This window comes from Pipistrellus kuhlii, unplaced genomic scaffold (assembly GCF_014108245.1).
Source record: "Pipistrellus kuhlii isolate mPipKuh1 unplaced genomic scaffold, mPipKuh1.p scaffold_m20_p_6, whole genome shotgun sequence".
Classification (NCBI taxonomy): Eukaryota; Metazoa; Chordata; class Mammalia; order Chiroptera; family Vespertilionidae; genus Pipistrellus; species Pipistrellus kuhlii.
The window spans coordinates 52,943,410-52,963,542 of NW_023425562.1; the positions used below are offsets into that span (position 1 = coordinate 52,943,410).

The 20,133-nt window shown below is 40.4% G+C and overlaps 1 protein-coding gene across 2 annotated transcripts; it reads left to right on the plus strand.

Annotated features, from left to right (window-relative positions):
• The first annotated feature begins 5 nt into the window (after window positions 1–5).
• Window positions 6–17,109, plus strand: EIF2S2 (eukaryotic translation initiation factor 2 subunit beta). Of its 2 annotated transcripts, XM_036419790.2 has the most exons (9): window positions 7–161; window positions 5,122–5,299; window positions 6,864–6,967; window positions 10,218–10,353; window positions 11,063–11,163; window positions 11,745–11,893; window positions 12,712–12,768; window positions 15,897–15,982; window positions 16,637–17,109. In XM_036419790.2, the coding sequence occupies exons 1-9, from the start codon at window positions 147–149 to the stop codon at window positions 16,810–16,812; spliced, it is 1,002 nt and encodes a 333-aa protein (XP_036275683.1). In that variant the 5' UTR covers window positions 7–146; the 3' UTR covers window positions 16,813–17,109. The 2 variants fall into 2 exon arrangements, with proteins under 2 accessions (XP_036275684.1, XP_036275683.1); XM_036419791.2 differs by lacking the exon at window positions 12,712–12,768 and having other exon boundaries at window positions 6–161.
• The last annotated feature ends 3,024 nt before the right edge of the window (window positions 17,110–20,133 follow it).

Consider the following 20,133-nt stretch of genomic DNA (forward strand, 5'->3'; position numbering starts at 1 on the left):
GTCGAGGGCGGGGTATCACCCCTTTCGCTGATGCAAGAGCCTAGTGCGGTTGTGGGAGAGGTGTCGGCGAGATCGGTACCGCGCCGGAGGCCTGGGGCTAACCTGTTCGACTTCTCGTCCGTGCGGAGCCCACTCGAGCCGCAGCCATGTCCGGAGACGAGGTGAGGGCCTGACCCTGGCGGTAGGGCTGGGGACTGAGGCGGGGGAGCCGTACTCATCCCCGTGTGGGAGACCGAGTCTGCGGCCTAGCGGCCGGCCGCCATGTGGGACAGCCGGGCCTAGGCGGCCCGGAGCAGTAGAGCCCGCGAGGACTCCGGAGCCGCGGTCTCAGCCGCGTCCCGCTCTCTTCAGGGCGGCGGTGCTGAAGCCGGCTTTTCCGGAATGAAGAGTTTATGGAGTCGCTCCTCTAGAATGGGGCTTGGGTGCCGGTTAAGGGGCTTGAATGCTGGTTAAATGTCCCAACCGAACGGGATTGGGGCTGGCGACCCCTGCGTGCCTCTGGATCTGACCCCGCAGCTCCCGCACTCCTCGCTGGGCGCCGGCCGGGGCGAAGGGAGCCCCCCTGCGCGCCGGCGGAGCGCCCTCGTTCAAAACTTTGCAGGCTGGCTTTTCCTGGTCGGAATCCGCCGTTGTTCTCTCATCTCGAGAACTATTTATTAAGAAGTCCAGGGGGTGGGGGAGAAGTCTAGAGGCTTCAGCCTCAGAAAGTGTCTGACTTTGGGAAGTTTTAGGGCGGAGTCCCTGAGTTTTCCTTCACGGAGTTCACAGTGACGAGAGCGGGAAGTCGGGGCCGCGAAGCTGGCTGGGCCTTTTTCTACCCTCGTGCTTGTCCCTCAGCACATTTCCTCAAATCCCAATGGCCGGGTGCATCCCAGCTCACGTGAAGACAAACGGCTTAAAATAAAACTGGATTTTAGGTGTTGTCCGTAGGCATTCATTAACACTGGTGGGAGAGTTACTGCTTCCCGGCCGGCTCTCCCCACCAAAAAAAAAGGGGCGGGGGGCGCCTCTTGAATTTGTAATTCATTTCTGTAAATATTCGAGTGCTTGGTCTGTAGGGCCTTGGAGAGAAAGAAGAGAAAAAATCCTAGGCTTTTTGGAGTGTTGGCTTCTGAGGTAGCCCTTGAACGATCCTTAGCATTTCCTGTGATGGAAAGGCTGGCTGATCTTAGGGTAGAGGGGTGGTTAAGACGGCAGGTAAGAGTGCTCACAGAAAGTAGACTATCCTAATTTGGTTAGCGCTAATCCCTTGAAATATGGTTAGCGGCCAGTTCATAGGGGGGTTTGAAGACCAGATTAAGAAATTTGGATTTATTCTGGAGGGGACACCAGTTTCTCATTTGATTTCTCCTGTAAGATAAGTATTACTGTTGTTAGCCCCATTTTATGGATGAGAAAACTGAGGCTTTGAGTGTTGTATCATGCCCATGATCAAATAGTAAGTGGCTGAGCCAGTAGTAGACTTCCAGATCCATGAAACATTGCCTTACATCTAGGTGACCAGGAGGTTCTTGTGCTCTTGGGAGAAACTGAGTCTGAAGGTAGATGGTTCTTGCTTGGAGGTCATGGTAGACATTGCTCTGGGCTACTGTATTTCAAAAGTCCTGAGAGTGGCAGTATTTCACTTTTGTTTTTTTCTACATATTTTCTAAGCTCTTCATAACCTTTAAAAATAAAACACTTGTGTAGTACAAAGTACTGTGGGGTGCTGTTTGTGTAGTTTCTATGGTAAAGTGCTCACAAGTGATATAGGGGAGGTTAAGAGAGATCAGATAGTTTCTACAGGAGATAGAGCCATCAACAGAGAGATTTGTGGTACTGGAGGATTCGGTTTTAGCAGTGGGGTCAGGTTTTGAAGGAAGTGGAATATTGCAGAACCAGCATTCCAGTAGAGAACTTTTGGAAGCCAATAAAATATTAAGTAGCTTGGCACTTTTTAGGTCTACCAGTCTAACTTCATTTTATAGACAGGAAGCTAGGGCCCAGGGAGGTTAACTCGCGCAAGATTACACAGCAAGTTAGTGAGACTAGAACCAGCCTTTGATTTCCACTCTGAAGGATGTGAGGTTCTGGTTTCTCCAGTACTATTGACTAAACTAGATAAGTATTCTTAGGCCAGTCCTTACTTTTTGACTACAGACAAGCAAAAATTTCTACATGGAGACAATGAAAGTAAACTGTACACAGTTCTTTTTTATTTTAGAGAAAGGAGGGAAGAGAGAGAAACATCAGTTTGCTGTCCCATTTATCTATGCATTCATTGGTTGATTCTTGTATGTGCCCTGACCAGGGGATCGAATCCACAATCTTGGCTCATAAGAACGATCCTCTAACCAACTGAGCAACCCAGCCAGGCCTGAACACATTTCTTTTTATACCTGATAATTAAGCCAAAATTCACCACAACATAGCCTTTTTAACCTAGAGGAACCAAAAGCTTTAGAAAACAGTATTTGAGAGATGTGGGTGATGCCTGTGAGGAACAGTCCTCTAATCTGTAGGTTTCATTACTTTCCAGACCAATTTTTAAAAGTGCTGTCAATAGTTAAGATTGCTTATTACTACATCCCATTCACCAAGTGTCAGGACATTGGATTTTCATACAATACAGTAAGGTGGTTTGCAAAGACTTCTTTAAGCTAAAGAAGTTTCTGATTTTCAAATGGAATGTGCATTGTATTAAGTATACAGAATGCAGAAGAATATAAAGAGAAATAAAAATCTAGAATCCTATCACTTAAAGATAACAACAGTCTTATGTTGCTTTTCAGTCTTAAAAAGCAATTTTTATTATTTTTTTAAGTAAAGACCAACATGGCCTTGTGGTTTGGGTGAGGTCTGCTTTGGGATCCCTGGTTTCCTTATTTTTAACTCTGAGAGGTGGTGAGAATAAAATGAGGGGATGAATGTGTTGTAAGTATCCAGAGTCAGTAATTAAGAGACATAGTAATTTTTTCAGTGTATAATTCCTGCAGTTTCAAACCCTTTACAAGGCTACAAATAACTGTTAACCTATAGGCTAAATATGAATGTTTTTCAAAGGATAAGGCACTTGTGAGGCTGTCCTCTTTTGATTTCAGGACCCCTCTCATCTTTGGTCTGTCATGCTGAGTAATAATAAAATGTAATTATTATTCCAAGGTAGTTGCTACATGGGAAAAAAAGCAATAAATGAATTGTAAGCCCTTCCAGACAACCAAACTTATAGTACCTGGAGTGCTCTGTCCTTTTGCCAAATCTCCATATCTCAGGAGTGCGTATGAATTATAGCTTACCTCCTTGGACATTAGGGTGACCTGTGGCTTAGTAGGTCAATAGTGGGTAATCTTTTCTCCTGGTTCTTCTTTTAAGTTTGCCAAATTAAGTTCTTCAAGACTGCATTTCACAATTACTCACTTATACAGTTAGGTCCTTACGATAGGAGAGGATAACTGAGAGGAGGCTATATCAGTTTCCAGAATATCTTGCAGATCCTTCTCTTTCGAGTGAGGACGATACCAACCCTACCTTATTATAGACCACAGTTTGGTTTCAGTGTAGCTCAGTTTCCTTAATGTACTTAGGAAACAAAGAAATTTAAGCCCTGGCTGGTAGGGTTCCATAGTTAGAGTGCCAGTCTGTACACCGAAGGGTCTCAGGTTCGATTCCCTGTCAAGGCCATGTACCTGGGTTGTGGGTTTGATGTTCAATCCGGTGTGAGAGGACAAGAACTTACCTGGGGTAATACAAGTAAGAGCAAGAGTCAGGACTTGAATTTAGTCAGTTGGGTACCAGACACTACACTGTACTGTCATAGCATTTCATTGGGGAAAATGCTAAATTTAAGCATAATAGTATTTGGATATAAATTGGTGAGGGGCTTAAAGAAAAAAATACTCGGTATTTGAATCCAATTTTGTTTGACTTCAGTGACCTCACTCCACTCTATGGAGTCTACCCTATATGTTGATTAAACTGTTAGGTCTAAAATACTTCATCTGGCCCTAACTGGTTTGACTAAGTGGATAGAGCGTCGACCTGTGGACTGTGGACTGAAGGGTTGCAGGTTCGATTTCGGTCCAGGGCATGTACCTTGGTTGTGGGCACATCCCCTCTAGGGGGTGTGCAAGAGGCAGCTGATTGATGTCTCATCGATGTTTCCAACTCTATCCCTCTTCCTTCCTCTCTGTAAAAAATCAATAAAATATATATTTTAAAAAATAAAATACTCCATCTGTATTTTTCCCCCAAGTGATCAGTACAGTCTACATACAACAAGGTATAAATTAATTTTTTGCTTATTCTCTAATGAACATTAGATAAAAATAACCCAAGAAAACTTTTAATGTTCCAGAAACAAAAAGCAGAGTAAAAGGTTATATAGAAGTTTCTCTTACTCAGATATAGATTTGCTTTGTGGAAGGGTTGCTGGTGGATTTCCTTTAAGGTTTGTCTGAACTTAAGGATAATATTAAAAAAAATTTTTTTTTATTAAGTCAAGACTTTTGGTGTAGTAACCCCAGATTTCCAACCTTAAATAAACATGTATAATCTGCCTAGGTATTGGTTTTCTCATCCACAAAGTGAGGGGTGTAGCAAAGGTTATTACTAAGGCCCCTTACCTAAATTCTGTGATTAATTCATAAAGTCTCCACATTTGCTTGTGAAACAAAGTGAAGTTGCTGTACCTTGTGGTAATTTACAAATTGAAAGGTGGTGCACATGTTTAAGGAACACCCCCTTCCACTCTCATTCCATGATTAATAGTATAAGAAGGGCTGAATGGCCTTGTTTCTAATCCTGTTTTTTGGTACTTGAGTGCATCAAATACTCTTTTTTGCTAATTCTCACCCAAGGTTATTTTTCCCAATGATTTTTAGAGAGAGTAGAAGGGTGTAATGGATGGATGGAGAGATAGAAGCATTGATGTGAGAGACGCACATCGATTGGTTGCCTCCTACATGCATCTTGACTGCAAATAAAACCTGCGACTTTTCAGTGTCTGGGCCCATGCTCTGACCACTGAGAAACACCTTGGGCCAGAGCAAAATACTCTTACTTTTAAGAATGTCTTTTGAGAATACAGCATAGTTGGAATGTGAAAACAATCACTTGGTTCCTTTATTATTGTCTTTTAAACAGATGATTTTTGATCCTACTATGAGCAAGAAGAAAAAGAAGAAGAAGAAGCCTTTTATGTTAGATGAGGAAGGGGATGCCCAGACAGAAGAAACTCAGCCCTCAGAAACAAAAGAAGTGGAGCCAGAGCCCACTGAGGACAAAGATGTAGAGGCTGATGAAGAAGACAGTAGGAAAAAAGGTGAGTGGTAGATGTGGGAGAGGAACTCTTGCTGAAAGGCTTATTTCTCTTCCATTGTGTTTTGGATTTTGTGCATGCATTGACCCCTCAGTCTGATAAGGCTATTCCAGTGAAAATTGAGGCCATCAACAGTCTGTGGGCACTGGACCTTGACTATTTCTGGTAGATTCATTCAGGAAAATTCCTACTGATTCCATAAGTAGCTACACCTTGTCATTCCAGGGCTGATTTTCCAGTCTAACCTGTCAGGTCTCTTTTTATATTTTATTGGTGATTATATTTGAGTGTAGGTAGAAAGAATAAGACCAAGATGGGTAGTTTTGTGTCTTAGCAAGTTTGAAAACATACAGAAGAAATTAAAATTATTTAAAAAGTGTTTCAGTTTAGACACCAGCATTAGTAATTCACTTTTGTGCTTTGACAAAGGTAATTACTATTAGAAATAAGTAATTCAGTAAACATAATGTCTGTTGAATATAAGACACTACTGGAGATAGAACTGACATTCAGTGAACTATCATGTGCTAAGCATCTTTTATATAATTAAACTTGGAAAATAAGTCATTCTTGCAAGAAGACAAAATGAATTCATAAATAGCTCCTTGAAAAATATGTTGTAGCAGCCGAAACCGATTTGGTTCAGTGGTGGAGCGTTGGTCTGCGGACTGAAGGGTCCCAGGTTCAATTCCGGTCAGGGGCATGTACGTTGGTTGCGGGCACATCCCCTGTAGGGGGTGTGCAAGAGGCAGCTGGTCGGTGTTTCTCTCGTCGACGTTTCTGGCTCTCTATCCCTCTCCCTTCCTCTCTGTAAAAAATCAATAAAATAAATTAAAAAAATATATATGTTGTAGCAGAGGGACCCTAAAATATTTCTAGTGTACAACAGTGTAGGACAAATGGAAAGTTTATTGAACATAACCCAATATTACTCAGTAATGGTAGATAAAATTAATTTTATTCATGTTAGAGCCTCATTTGATGAATGTGAAGCCCTTTTGTTGATTGATTGACTGATTGTAAGCAGAGCTAGGCACTAGGATATAGGTGAACAATGCATATTATCTATTAGTATCTCCCTTTAGTATCTGTTAGGAAGATAGATAAGCAAGCCATTGGAATGACAGAAGATACTATTGAAGCACCTTGGGGCATCCAATTGGGGGAAAGGATAGATAGGCTTAGAAAAGGCTTGGTGGAAGTAACTAACTAGATCCTGTAAGAGTTATGTGGGGGAGTCCTTGGCAAGGGTTGGAGGTGAGAGACCACAGGCATTGCTAAAGTGGAATTACAATACTTCACTGGGCTGGAACCCGGGATTAAGGTATGGGAGATGAGATGTTAGCAGAAGTGGAGAGAGAGAGCTGCGGGGGGGCTTGGAAATTGTGTTAAAACCCTGACTTTGTCTTGGGAACAGCGAGGCTTGATCCGATCAGAATCATAAATGTTCTCAATATGGCTTTCTAATGAGGTTTTTCCTAATTACTAACTTAAATGTTGGTTTATCTCATAATTGGATGCTTTGCCTTCTGTTTGTTGTTAATCAATCTTAATTATGTTTTTTTAGATGCCTCTGACGATCTAGATGACCTAAACTTCTTTAATCAAAAGAAAAAGAAGAAAAAAACAAAAAAGATATTTGATATTGATGAGGCGGAAGAAGGTGTAAAGGTAGTATTGCTTTCTTATTGAAGGTAAAATTTGACCTCTTGAAAGGTTGCTCAATGGCTGATGTTTCTCCCTCTGTTTCATCTCTTACTAGCTTTGCTTTTGTTAAGTACTTAATCACACTGTTATGGTCATTATGTCTGATTAAGGTATTTTAAAGGGATTATGAGGAAAAGTAATGTAAATTTAGGTTTTACATATTTTATTGTGGGCCCGTACAATGATTACAAAGCCAGAGGCCTGGTGCACAGATTCTGCACTGGTGGGGTCCCTTAGCATGGCCTGTGGAGATCAGGGAACACAGCCATCACTACCGCTTGATAGGCTCGCTGCTGCTCCACAGTGATCTCTGGCCAGCAGTGAGCCCTGCTTCTGGCACCTATCAGCTGAGCAGTGCTCCCGCTGTGGGAGCACACTGACCACCAGGGGGCAGCTCCTGTAGATGCCCTTTGTCATTAACTAGACTGCGATTGGCTGAGTAAAAGATCTACATCTATAAAAGGCTAATACGCAAAGTGTCCCCTCAGGAGTTTGACCTGGTGTTTGACTGCTTGCTATGATGTGTGCTGACCACCAGAGGTGTCATGGAACAAAGAAGGGCCCAATAGGCCCTGATCTCTGGCCAGACCTAGGGACCCTTCCTGTGCATGAATTTTGTGTACCAGGCCTCTCGTATTTCAATAAGTGAGAAATCTGTGAAGCAAATACTCACTTGGTTTTCTCTGTTAAACTTTGGTAGCATGTTGAAGATACACACATTTATGTGTCACCTGAGCCACAAAGACTGTGTATCTGAGCACATACCTGTGGTGGTTGTGTCTGATGATCTTATGGCCTGTGGGAGAACCAGAGCACTCAAGCTGTTTTTATGGAGTTCTCTGATCTTGTAGGTTCTCTTAATACTCGTAGGTTCTCTTAATACTAGATCAATTTCCAATATAAATATCTTGGAATAAGTATCTTTTGAATAAGTACAGTAGATACATGGGTGGATAGTTAAGTGAATGGGATCGATGGAGGGATGAGCTGAAAGCCTGCTCTTAAAAATCCCACTTTTCCTTGGTAAAGTTTATGTGCTCAAACTTAAATAAACAAGGTGTATCCTAAATGTAGCAAGAAATGTAATTTATTGCATTTTGGAAATGGTGTCAGTTTCCTCGACTTTGTTAATTCAGATGTGTATTGGTGAGTGCAGAGTCATCAAACATTGTGTACTAATTGCTAAGGTAACTGAAATAAGTAAGATATTTTCCCCATTTTCAGGATAATTAGAGCAAGACCATTTTACCTGGATTTATCTTATTTTCTCCTTGTTTGGGGACTCTTCTTTTCCTACTATTGCAAGGAAATTGAGAAAGAGAGATGCTCAAATTATACTGAACAAGTGAGGTTTAAATATGCTGGATAACAAAGTGACACATCAGAGATGTATTGATATCACAGAAAATCTTGGTTAACAAGGTTTTCTAGGTTGATTCCTCTGGTTAGTAGCTTTTGTTCTATAGAGTTACTTATATAAGCTCTATCTACTCTTATTAAGTGCTTAAATACTTTTTTCTCTCTGTTATTTAAGTCATAACATAAGAGTTTATTACCAATATCTTTATCAGTCAGGGCATGGACATTAACTTGTAGGTGATGTGTTTTTAAAATCTTGGTTGCTTTCCTATCTGAATTTTCAGACCCTCACAGGGCTCTTGAAGAAAAAAAAAATACGATTCTCTTCATTTCACTAGGACTGACTTAGCCTAGGCTTGGAAGTAGATCTTACTGGGATAAAATAAATACTGGTATAGGACTAGAAAGCTGGCTGGTATGTGCTAATTTATATTTGGCATATCTGAGTTTCTCATTTATTGACTGTCATCTTAGAGACTAAGTTAGTAACTTTTTTTTTTTATTTGTGTATTATCCACCTAATACAAGTGGGCTCATTGGTCTTTAATGGCCAAAAGTGGCACTAAGACCACACAGCTGGATGTGGGATATGAGAGCTGAGCTTCATTTATTCCCAACTATTTAAACTTTTCTGCTGATAAGATTTCTGAGATTATTATAGCCATTGTGAGACTAGTTCAGTTGTAAGCACATAGAGTAGATATCGGTAGGTAATGTTGACAGCACATTTCAGGGCAGGGAGCTGGATAAGCTCATGAAAGGAGGGAGAAATTGGAGACTGAGACTGGCTCTTCTTGGGGGTTTATGACTAATTTCTGGGCTGTGATATGCCCTATTTTCATCTATGACTATAGCTACTAATCTTGGGATCAACCTTTACCTTGTTTCCATTCATTCACATGATCCTAATTCTCCATGGGTTCTGCCTTTCCCTTCTTTAATGATGTCATCTGTTGAAGTAATGCCCAAATATCTTTTTGCAGTCTGGTAGCAAGGCTGACTGGTATAATAAAAAAAATATTTAGTCTTTGTCTCTGGTTCCTGGCACACGGCTCCTAAAACCCTTATAATCTCTGGAATGGTAAAAGTGTCGATTTTGAGATGACTTTTGGCTGGGAACTCCTAAATAACTTCATTATAGGTAAGAGCTGGTCATCAGAAAGATTAAGCCACGATTAGGTGATTGGAATTCATATACACCCAGGCACCCTCCCCCTTTTAACCTTCTTGGGGAAGAGGGTTGGAACTTGAATTCAATCACCAGCAGTCAGTGATTTAATCAGTCGTGACTGGCCTCTGAAGTGAGGATAGTCTTGAGGGACTGAACCCTTAAACCTGTGGAGTCTATCACTAACTACAGGTAGTTTCAGAGTTAAAATGAATTATAGGTCACCCAGTTAGTTGGAGAGTTGAAGAATTGGTGTGGAAAAACACCATGTATTTGGTGTCAGGAGGAAAAAAACTCCTCCTCCCACTGATTATATCAGAATTCTTAGGAACTTCTTTAAAGTACTCCTGCTAAAGATTGTCAGTCAAAAGATTTAAGAATCGTAACATTTACTAGGTGATTCTGACAGTGGCCTGGTTTGGAAACATAGATAATATTTTTTTAAGACACCAAGGCTGGTGAATAAAAAGAAAAGATCCCACAGAACTGTCTCAAATTTAATTAAATGACAGGGACTCGACTCACTGAGCCACTTTGGCTCAACTATGAGAGACATTTCTTATATATAACTTTAGTTTTGAATATTAAAATGTTTCCCTCTAAAAGGATGTCAGCCCACATCGTTGTTTGTTTGTTTGTTTTTTATCCTGGAATCAAAATATTGAAACTTAGATCTTAATTTCTTAGGATCTTAAGATTGAAAGTGATGTTCAAGAACCAGCTGAACCAGAAGATGACCTTGATATTATGCTTGGCAATAAAAAGAAGAAAAAGAAAAATGTTAAGTTCCCAGATGAGGATGAAATTCTAGAGAAAGACGAAGGTAATATTGGGGGCTTGTTACTTAGGCCTTTGGCCTAATCTATTTGATAGGTGGGCCCCTCTTTTGTTATTTTTTGACCCTTATTTCCATCTGATTATGGAAGCTAAAAGGAAAACAGTATCTAACTTGATGACAGTTAAAGATTTCATGGGGGTAGAATTTGGCAATTATAATTTTACTAAATCATGCAGCTTCAGGTGATTGGGAAAATTACTGTAATTGAATTTTTTTAAATGTTGAAAAAAATTTTTTTCATTTTTTTAAAAAGTGCTGTTTTATTAGTTTCTAAGTGCCATAGTCAGAACTTTACCATAGTCAGCAGATGGGTTTTTATGGATATGTATGCTTCTTAAGTGCCTAAACAGTTGGATGTTTTTTCTTCTAATTATCTCAGTGCATTATTTTATCTTGTCTGTTAAAAGGCGAAAGATTTATGCGGTCTGAAGAGAAACCAGAGCATTATCTTGTCTGTTAAATCAAGTAACAGTTAGGTGTGTCTGCATTATCACAAATTCTTAGAGATGTCTCTATTAAGGGTTGTTTATGAAAATCCCTGTTTTTAAGGAATTGAGAGGTTACTTGTGAAACTTAATGACTTTATGTTTGAGGCTGTTTTGAATGTAGTTCTGGGAGGGAAGACAAATGTCTTTATACTTTCATTTCTTTAGATCTGCCTCTACCCCTCATTCTTAGTCTTTGTTTTCTGTAGCTTTAGAAGATGAAGACAGCAAAAAAGATGATGGTATCTCATTCAGTAACCAGACAGGCCCTGCTTGGGCAGGCTCAGAAAGAGACTACACGTATGAGGAGGTAAGACAGATTCTGTTACGGAAAGGGGCTAAACTAGTGACTAGAACTCAAAGCAAGATAAACGCTCTCTGAATTAGAAGGGCCACTGTACTCCAAATTGTTAGTGAAGCAGACTCAGGTCATGGAGCCAGTGCACAGCGTTGCCTGCCGCCCTCTATGGGACTGCAGTGTGGCAGTCATTATAGTACTCACTGTTCCCATCTGAATCTGTGAACATGGGGATAGAGCCCCTGGAATGGGAAGGGGAGCAGTGGAGAGAGGAATTGGCTATTCTGGGAACAGGATAGTATGGAGTTTGCTTATTTGGGCTTTCCTGAATCTTATTCTTGATTGTATCGGATACTTTCCCATAAAAACAGAATTAGTAGGTGTTTATTCATTAACTTTGAACAAGGAATTGAGCATTCATAATGGACCAGATCCTGGTTGAGAATTGAATCCTCCACTCAAGGAACTCCCAGAATGTAGAGTGATGCGTGTATTTAATAAAAAGTGAAGTTTGCTAAAAGATAAAGCAAAGATTCCAGTATACTCCTCTGCTATTAATAAGAATGTACATGAATACCACTTTATCTCTTTAGCTACTGAATCGAGTGTTCAACATCATGAGGGAAAAGAATCCAGATATGGTTGCTGGAGAGAAAAGGAAATTTGTCATGAAACCTCCACAGGTCGTCCGAGTAGGAACCAAGAAAACTTCTTTTGTCAACTTTACAGATATTTGTAAACTGTAAGTTTGTTAATGGAGAATCTCCATTTCAAATACCAATATTTCAGTGCTGTTTATGTTAAAGGTCCTTATTAAGGACTTCATCGCAGGTAGAAAGATTATGCAGAGTTGTCAAAGTTGCGTCGAGGAAAGTCAGAGTTCAAATATATCAGTTCTTTCTACTTAGAGGTCTCAGGGCTTGTATTATCAGACATCCAGAGGTCAGAGAAGCCAGCTCATGCTGATGCATAAGAATGGATCCAGATGGAGTGTGGAGGCTAAATGTACTCCTCAGACAGCAGCTTGGCCACCCAGGGCGGTAGAACAGCTTTTGCTGGGGTGGGCTTGCCAAGCAAACGAGCTCAGGGCAAACGGCTAAATTCGGTTTGCCTCTCCCTCAGACGGACATTGTCAAGACAGAGCTTTTTTAATACCATCACATTCCATGCTTCTCACCCCCAAGTACCCTGTTGCCCAGATTTGATGTATTTGCCCTTTTGACAGTTCCTTCATATCTTTTTACTTCTTTAAAAGAGGGTTTTACAGTTAATTAAAGCCAACTCTTTCATCTTCTTCCCAGAAAAAGATGTTACTTTCTAAAGTTGTTTACCTTTTCTGTCCATGCTTACAGACATTTACTCATAGGTATATACAGTACTTATAATAACTTGCAATATTTTATGGTCTTTAAAATGTATTACGTATCTTTTATTTCAGAGTTTGATGAACTGCACTATAGTTCACCTAATAGCAGAATAGTCACAAATTGAAACAGTGGTTTTTTAAAGTTTGGTAAGTTTTCCATGGAGGATAGTTTATATATTCTACTTTCTTTTTAGATTACATCGTCAGCCCAAACATCTCCTCGCATTTTTATTGGCTGAATTGGGTACAAGGTAAGAAACTATTTTGCATTTATATATACACTAAGTGGCCACATTATTATGATCTTTGAATGCATAATAATCTGGCCACTCAGTGTATATCCTATATAATAAAAGGCTAATATGCAAATTGTCCCCTCGACCAGGAATTCGACCTGCAGGCAGGCTGGTCAACTGCCCATGTCCCCTCCCCTGGGCCAGGCTGGCCGGACCTCACCCATGCACGAATTCATGCACCGGGCCTCTATAAATAAATGAATGAATGAATGAATGAATGAATGAATAAATGTGTGTGTATGTGTATATGTATATACACATACATACACTGAATGGCCAGATTATTATGCATTCAGAGATCATCATAATTTGGCCACTCAGTGTAGTTTACCGTATTACTGGACATTTCATAAGAACTTTTCTTAATCTTAAAAAGGTATGTAACACACTTAGAAAAAAAATTTCACTGCCCTGGACAGGTAATTTGGTTGGTTGGAGCACCATCGTCCTATATACAAAGGTTATACCAAAGGTTTGGTTAGGGTCTGTATAGGAGATAATGGATCTCTCTCTCAAATAAAACACATACCCTTAAGTGAGGATTAAAAAAGAGAGAAAAAATTCACCTGATTATCAGAGGAACTTCTAGGCCACTGAAAGAGGGAAGTCAACTCATTTCTATGGGAAAGCGTGGCTGCTTAGGAATAGAGAACTGAATTAACCGACTCATCTGAACAGGCCTGTTGGCATACCAAAATGCGGATCATGGCACTGCTGTGTTTAGAGTTTCCTGTCATTAACTGGGTTCTTAGATCTTTATGTAGCAAATATTAGATTTCAAAGGAAATTATTTTCTTATGTCAGTATTTATTTCTAAATTGTTAATAGGCTATTGATGAAATACAGCTTACAAATTGATGAGTGGCACAGAAGAAACGTTGAAACAGGGATCCATAGTTGTTACTTATCTTAAGAGCTCATCTGTTGAAGGCACCGAGCCAGTCCATCCCCATTAAGTGCTAGGAAGCCAACCGACTCTTTAAAAATAAGCAGATTCAGGGCATAATAAAGATGAATAACACATATTGAGCATCTTGGGTACCATTTCAGTCTTAAAACAGTTGCATGAACTGTTAGTAGAAACTAATATTAGCTATCTTAAAGATTTGGAAACCATTTTAGTGAAGTTGTAGTTGGTCATATAACATGGTACAGTCAGCATGCAAATGCAGATCTGCTAGTTTCTCAGCAGCTTGAGCTCCTTTAAAAGACTTAATCCTGTGCCTTACTGGCAGTAGAGATAACTAATATGTTCTCTCTTTCTTGAAACTCTGTTGGAATTGGCTACATTTGCTGTGGGGTTAAGGAATAGTTTACTTGACTAGTGGTAGATATGTTGTAAAAGAATTATGTTTTAAATGTAAATTATATAATCATTGCCTTTTTTTTTTTTAAGGCCACCAAAAACTTTGCCCCCCCCACCCCAAAATGGGAGAGATCATTGCTTATTTTTAACTTGTATAAATTAATGGAGGAGTAAAAGTTAGCAGTTTTTCCCTATTTCTAAGAATAATTTCTTAAGAGGTGGGATAAATTATTATAACAAGTTGTGAACCAGTAAACTTAAGGTCAGTAGACTTAATATAGGGTTGAAATAGTCAATTTCTTTTGACAGTGAATGAAAAAACATTCTTTACATCAAGTATTAAAATTCACCATAGCCTGTAGATTAAGGGTTCCAGTCCATGGAGGATAATAAGACTTTATAGTTAAAAGAGAATCACAGGAGAGATTCAGTATAAAAGTTGTTTTTAAAAAACGTTACTGATTTTTTAGAGAGGAAGGGAGGTGGGGGGAAAGAAACATCAATGAGGAGGAGACATTGATCAGTTGCCTCCTGCATGCCCCCCACTGGCGATGGAGCCTGGAACCCTGGCATGTGCCCTGACCTGGAATCAAAATGGTGACCTCTCAGTGCACGGACAACACTCAACCAATTGAGCTACACTGGCCAGGGTACAAAAGTCATTTTTATAGTGAAATGTTGAAATTGAACACTATCTGGATATATGAATTTTGTTTCACTTTATGATTTGTAATTTTTAAACAAATGTCTAGCCTAGAGCTTTGCTCTGTCAGAGTGCTTGTCATCAGCTTCTTTTGAAAAAGTTTCTTTTTAAAAAAAAAAAGAGGGAAGGGAGAGCTAGAAACATCAATGATCAGAATCATTGATCGGCCGTCTCCTGCACTCCCCCTTACTGGGGATCGAGCCTGAAACCCAGGCATGTGCCCTGACCAGGAACTGAACTGGGACTTTTCAGTTCATGGGTCCGGTCAACCACTGAGCCACACTTGCCAGGTTCAAAACTTTTTTAAGTACCATTGACAATATTTGGCATGTGACTCCACTGTACTTGAGAGGTAGAGGAATTAACCGTTTTATAGAGATATATTTCACACCTTTAAATGTACAATTCAGCCCTGCTGGTGTGGCTCAGTGGTTGTTGAGCTATGAATTGGGGTCAGGGTTCTCTTCCAGGTTAGGGCATATGTCCTGGGGTCGAGATCGATCTCCACAGTAGGCGGCATGCAGGAGGCAGTTGATTGAAGATTCTCTCTCATCATTGATGTTTCTATCACTCTCTGAAATCAATAAAAATATATTAAATAAAAAAATGTACAAGTCAATGTTCACATAATTAATTCAACTAGTTCCATAATCAGTTTTAGGACATCTTCATCAACTATATATGATAATCAAAATATGTATTTGGTGCTTAGAATTTTAAAGATAGGTCTTAACTTTGAACATGGTATGCATTCAGTTAAAGTGTTTTACCTTGGATGAATGAGCCATCACACAATTAAGGAAGCAATTTGTGTTTAGACTTAAAATCAATTATAAATTTGATTTGTTGCTGAAAACTTAATTGGTTGAAATTGGATTGTTAGAAGATGTAAATAGGTCATCAGGTACCAACTACTTAATTAAAAATATTTTTTGAGGAGCCAGGTAGTATAGCACTACTTTTAGAATTAATCTATGCCATTGAATATATTTTAAATACATTGAATGTAGAGATCCCGGAATTTGGTTCCCTATAGGAAAAAGCAATAATGGAGATATTTGTTTTCTTTCATAGTGGTTCTATAGATGGTAATAACCAACTTGTAATCAAAGGAAGATTCCAACAGAAACAGATAGAAAATGTTTTGAGAAGATATATCAGTAAGTATATGATTTAATCTCAGTACATCACTCTGAAATGTTCTCATCAGGCTGTATTATTTTTTGGGGAGTCATTGGTTTGTAATGGGGCTGAAAGGCTGGCCTTAGAGGATGAGGTAAAGTGATAGTAATGGGGAAGTGGGGGAGGGAGGTAGGTGCCTCTTGGCCGCTGATTGGGGATCTAGGGAGAAGACCCAGCCAATCAAGGCTGCTGGATGGTTCCAGGCTGAAGGCCAATCCAGAGAAATCTGTCTGCGTTCAGACCTGGTCTGCATTTATCTCCATCACAGAAAATTGACAGGTCTCTTCCCACCTATACCTTGGAAAGCTGTAAGGTCTTTCTTAGTGGCTCTCCTATAGAAAAAGCATGGGTAGGCATCTGGCAAGTGTTCCTGCTTCCTTGGACATTTGAAATCGGGTGTCGTGTCGTCGTCCCCCCCCCCCCCCAAACCCATAGTTCAGTACCCAAAGCATTGCTGCAGATGGCTTGTGTTTTCTTACCCTGGAATAGTTTAGGGATAAACTTACAAATAAGTTTAGCTAAGCTTCCTTGGTCTGGGTGCCAGCCTGGGCTTGTAGAGTTCAGTGTAGAAGTGTTTTCAGAGGAAAGAAACCACGGGCCACAGTTAATTCTCTATGTTGCTTTTCTTGCAGAGGAATATGTCACCTGTCACACATGCCGATCACCTGACACAATCCTGCAAAAGGACACCCGACTGTATTTCTTACAGTGTGAAACTTGTCATTCTCGATGCTCTGTTGCCAGCATCAAAACCGGCTTCCAGGCTGTCACGGGCAAGCGAGCACAGCTCCGTGCCAAAGCTAACTAATTTGCTAATCACCACTGATTTTGCAAAGTGTGTTGTGGAAATTTGGCTGGACTGGTTTACCATCAGAGTGGATATACCATTGTATTAAAAAAACAAGATAGAAAAGCTGCCAAGTTCTTTGGTGTATGGCTGGTTGGTCTGAAATCCTTGCAAGATGCAGATGCTCAAGCTGTTGACATAATCATTGCCTACTTTAACAACTGTCAGAGAAACAAGATGGGGTAAGGTGGTGCTTTTTTAAAATCGTTCACAGACTTCTGTAAAATGCAAGAGAAATTAAAATTATTATAACAGTGATTCTTTCAATTTGGTTTGTCCTTCAGTTTTCTAAAAAAAAAAAAAATTGTGCTTAACGAATTCAGCAAAAACAGTTTGGACCTGGGATCTGGTGAGGTTTCTGCATCCTTATCCAGAAAAACGACACTGGCAGTGACTCAGCTGGGCAGCCATTTCCTCTCAGCTTCTCCTGAGATGCATAAAGTGGACACAGCTTCCCACGAGAGGGTGGTTGGAGCATGAGATTTGGGAGGACAGCCTATTTTTAGTGTCCAGAGAATGATTACATAGATATGAATTCATTTCATTACGTGAGGATTGTTGCTACTACCTCACTGCCAAGTCCTCTAGCTGTCACCATGAGGGAATCAAGGTGCTAGGTACCCTCCCTCTTGAATTTTCTTATTGGCCACCAAGAGAATCTTAGAAACAGCTGTGAAGTGTGTCTCATAAGAGATGTGCATGTGCAGTACAAAAAAGTCTAAACCATGATACTAGAGGAAGTTTTTCTTTTTCTTCCACAATTGTGTTCCAGGTTTGAAAAGACCCACCACAAATGCTTTTCTATTTTCTGTATTAAAGTATCTTTTGAAAGAGGTGATGCTGCCTGTGTGTGGTGCTTCTGGTGCCTCCAGTTCTGCCTTCTGAGGATTTGGCTGAAAGGGTATTTCTCCACTGAGCATGAGGGAAAGATCATCTTATATGTCTGCTGTGATTGCCTTGCACGCACTTAGCCAAGGATGGGGGCATAATGTTGCTCCTACTTTCTTGATGCAAGACTGATCCTAAGCAGCTCAGAAGCAGCCAGTCACTTGGCCCTAAATATCTTGACCATGGTTGTTTTTAATCACTGTGACCCTTAATTTTAAAATACACGCCAAGTGTTATAAAATACTTTGGCCATAAAGTGTTGGAGGGAGCAGAGCATTCCTTCAAACTGGCTGAGCTGCGGCCACTGCCCTGATGAACTTGACTGCTATTTATAATGCCACCTTCCTTTTGTATCTGCGCCCACACAATTCCCAATGTTGGATGTTACTGAGTAAATAAAGCAAGGATCAGTGCCTCTTGTGTAATCAGCGCTCTATTACTTTTGTGTGTATATGTTTTCATTTAGTGGGACCCCTCAGGGGAAGACATGGGACTTTACAGTTTGGTGATAGGTTAGCATAGTTATGTTGACAATTTCAACGCATCTTTAATTTCATCCAACAGATTCATCTCTGAACTGATCCTGACCCTTTAAGATAGTCTGGTTGAGATATTATTTAATTGGCTTGACTCTAAGGAACCCATTCAAAATGATGGGTTGCCTTAGGTTACCCATTCACAAGTAACATTAACCTTTTGCCTGCTACCTCTCACCAAACGGCTCAGCTGGAAGGGAACCTTCTATAGAGTAACAAAGCAAAGGCATTGGAGGGTTTCTGGTTGTGAGAAGAATGAGGCCACTATTTCCAGTGTCGGAAAACAGTGTTGAGTATTCCTGTGAAAAGGGGGGAAAAAAAGGATTCCGTGGTAAAACTTGAGAGTAGATAAGTTCCATGACCACCTAAGTTTTAGTTTGTGACGTACACTACTCGTCAATGGGGCCATGCTTAAAACCTTCACATTATACAACCTGTAAAATGGGCATCTACACAATGCAGACATTGTTTCTATCAGCCCAAGCCTCCCTTTTTCCAGCAATATAACTCTTGTTTCCCTTTTGTGGGTTCCCTCTCTTCCCTTTCCACCCTCAATGAGGTTTCAGATCTTAAAAACATATAGAGCAGTGGTCGGCAAGCTCATTAGACTTCTTGATTTGTGAAACTAAACTTCCTCAGGAGGTTTGAGTTCAGTTTCTATAACTTGTCACCAAAAGTTCACACTACATCCACTTAAAGGTGGTTGTGGAGATTAAGTGTTAAAATGTGCCTTTTGCACAGCAGATATTCAGGCAACAGTTTGCTGTCACTGGAATAATGTTATCATGAACAATGTGGCCCTAGGTGGAGGAATTTTGACTTAAAGTTAATGTCCCAACTGTGATTCAAACCCAGGCTACCTGGCTCAAGCTTTGGCCATGCTCCTGTATTTCTGTGGTCTCTATGACCCGGCCAGGGTTGGCTAATTCTCTACACATACCCACATTTCAACTCCTTTCAATATAAAAAAACTACACTGCCATGTTATTATTTCCTAATACTTTAAAAACTGCTCTAAATCCTCAAGAAGTACTCTAGCAGCTACTAATGTTTTGAAGCAGCAAGTAAGATGAGGCCTAAGATAGATTAAAAAACTGTGGCCATATTTTGAAGCTCTTCAAATTAAGAGGAATTTGGGCTTAACCATACGCCTTGCTTTGATCAGTGGAGCCTTACCAACATGACACAAGCTTGAAGAGCACTGTGTCTTGGGGCTTACTCTTCCTGGATGCTGGGAGTGTGTGACCTGTGAGTGAGGTTATCTGGGACCAAGCAGCCCTCCGGCAGTTTGCCAGCTCACTTCCCTCACACAGCCCAGGTAAGTAGACCCACCCAGCTGAGCACAATGCAGATTGCTACCCACAGAATCAGAAGCTAAAACATGTTTATGGAAAGGTACTAAATTTCAGGGTAGTTGTTATATAACAGTAACTGATAGAAGGCCCATCCTATCCCTGATTGAGGCCAGCCCTCATACAGATGAGGAAACAGACCTGGCAAGGAAAGACTTGCCTAGGGTCACAACCCAGCAAACCCATCGGCTGTGATACTCCAAGATGGCTGCTGGAACCACAAATGAGGTTTCAGATCTTAAAAACATCTAGAGTCATGGTCGGCAAACTCATTAGTCAACAGAGCCAGATATCAACAGTACGATTGAAATTTATTTTGAGAGCCAAATTTTTTAAACAAACTTCTAATGCCACTTCTTCAAAATAGACTCTCCCAGGCCGTGGTATTTTGTGGAAGAGCCACACTCAAGGGGCCAAAGAGCCGCCGCATGTGGCTCGTGAGCCGCAGTTTGCCGACCATGGATCTAGAGCTATTGGTTTTTTGGGCACAATCTGGTATCACATTT

Coding starts and splice junctions, on each gene's coding strand:
- EIF2S2 (XM_036419790.2), top strand. Junction 12,769..15,896: donor TTGGCTGAATTGGGTACAAG/GTAAGAAACTAT, acceptor TTTCTTTCATAG/TGGTTCTATAGATGGTAATA. Junction 15,983..16,636: donor TGTTTTGAGAAGATATATCA/GTAAGTATATGA, acceptor CTTTTCTTGCAG/AGGAATATGTCACCTGTCAC.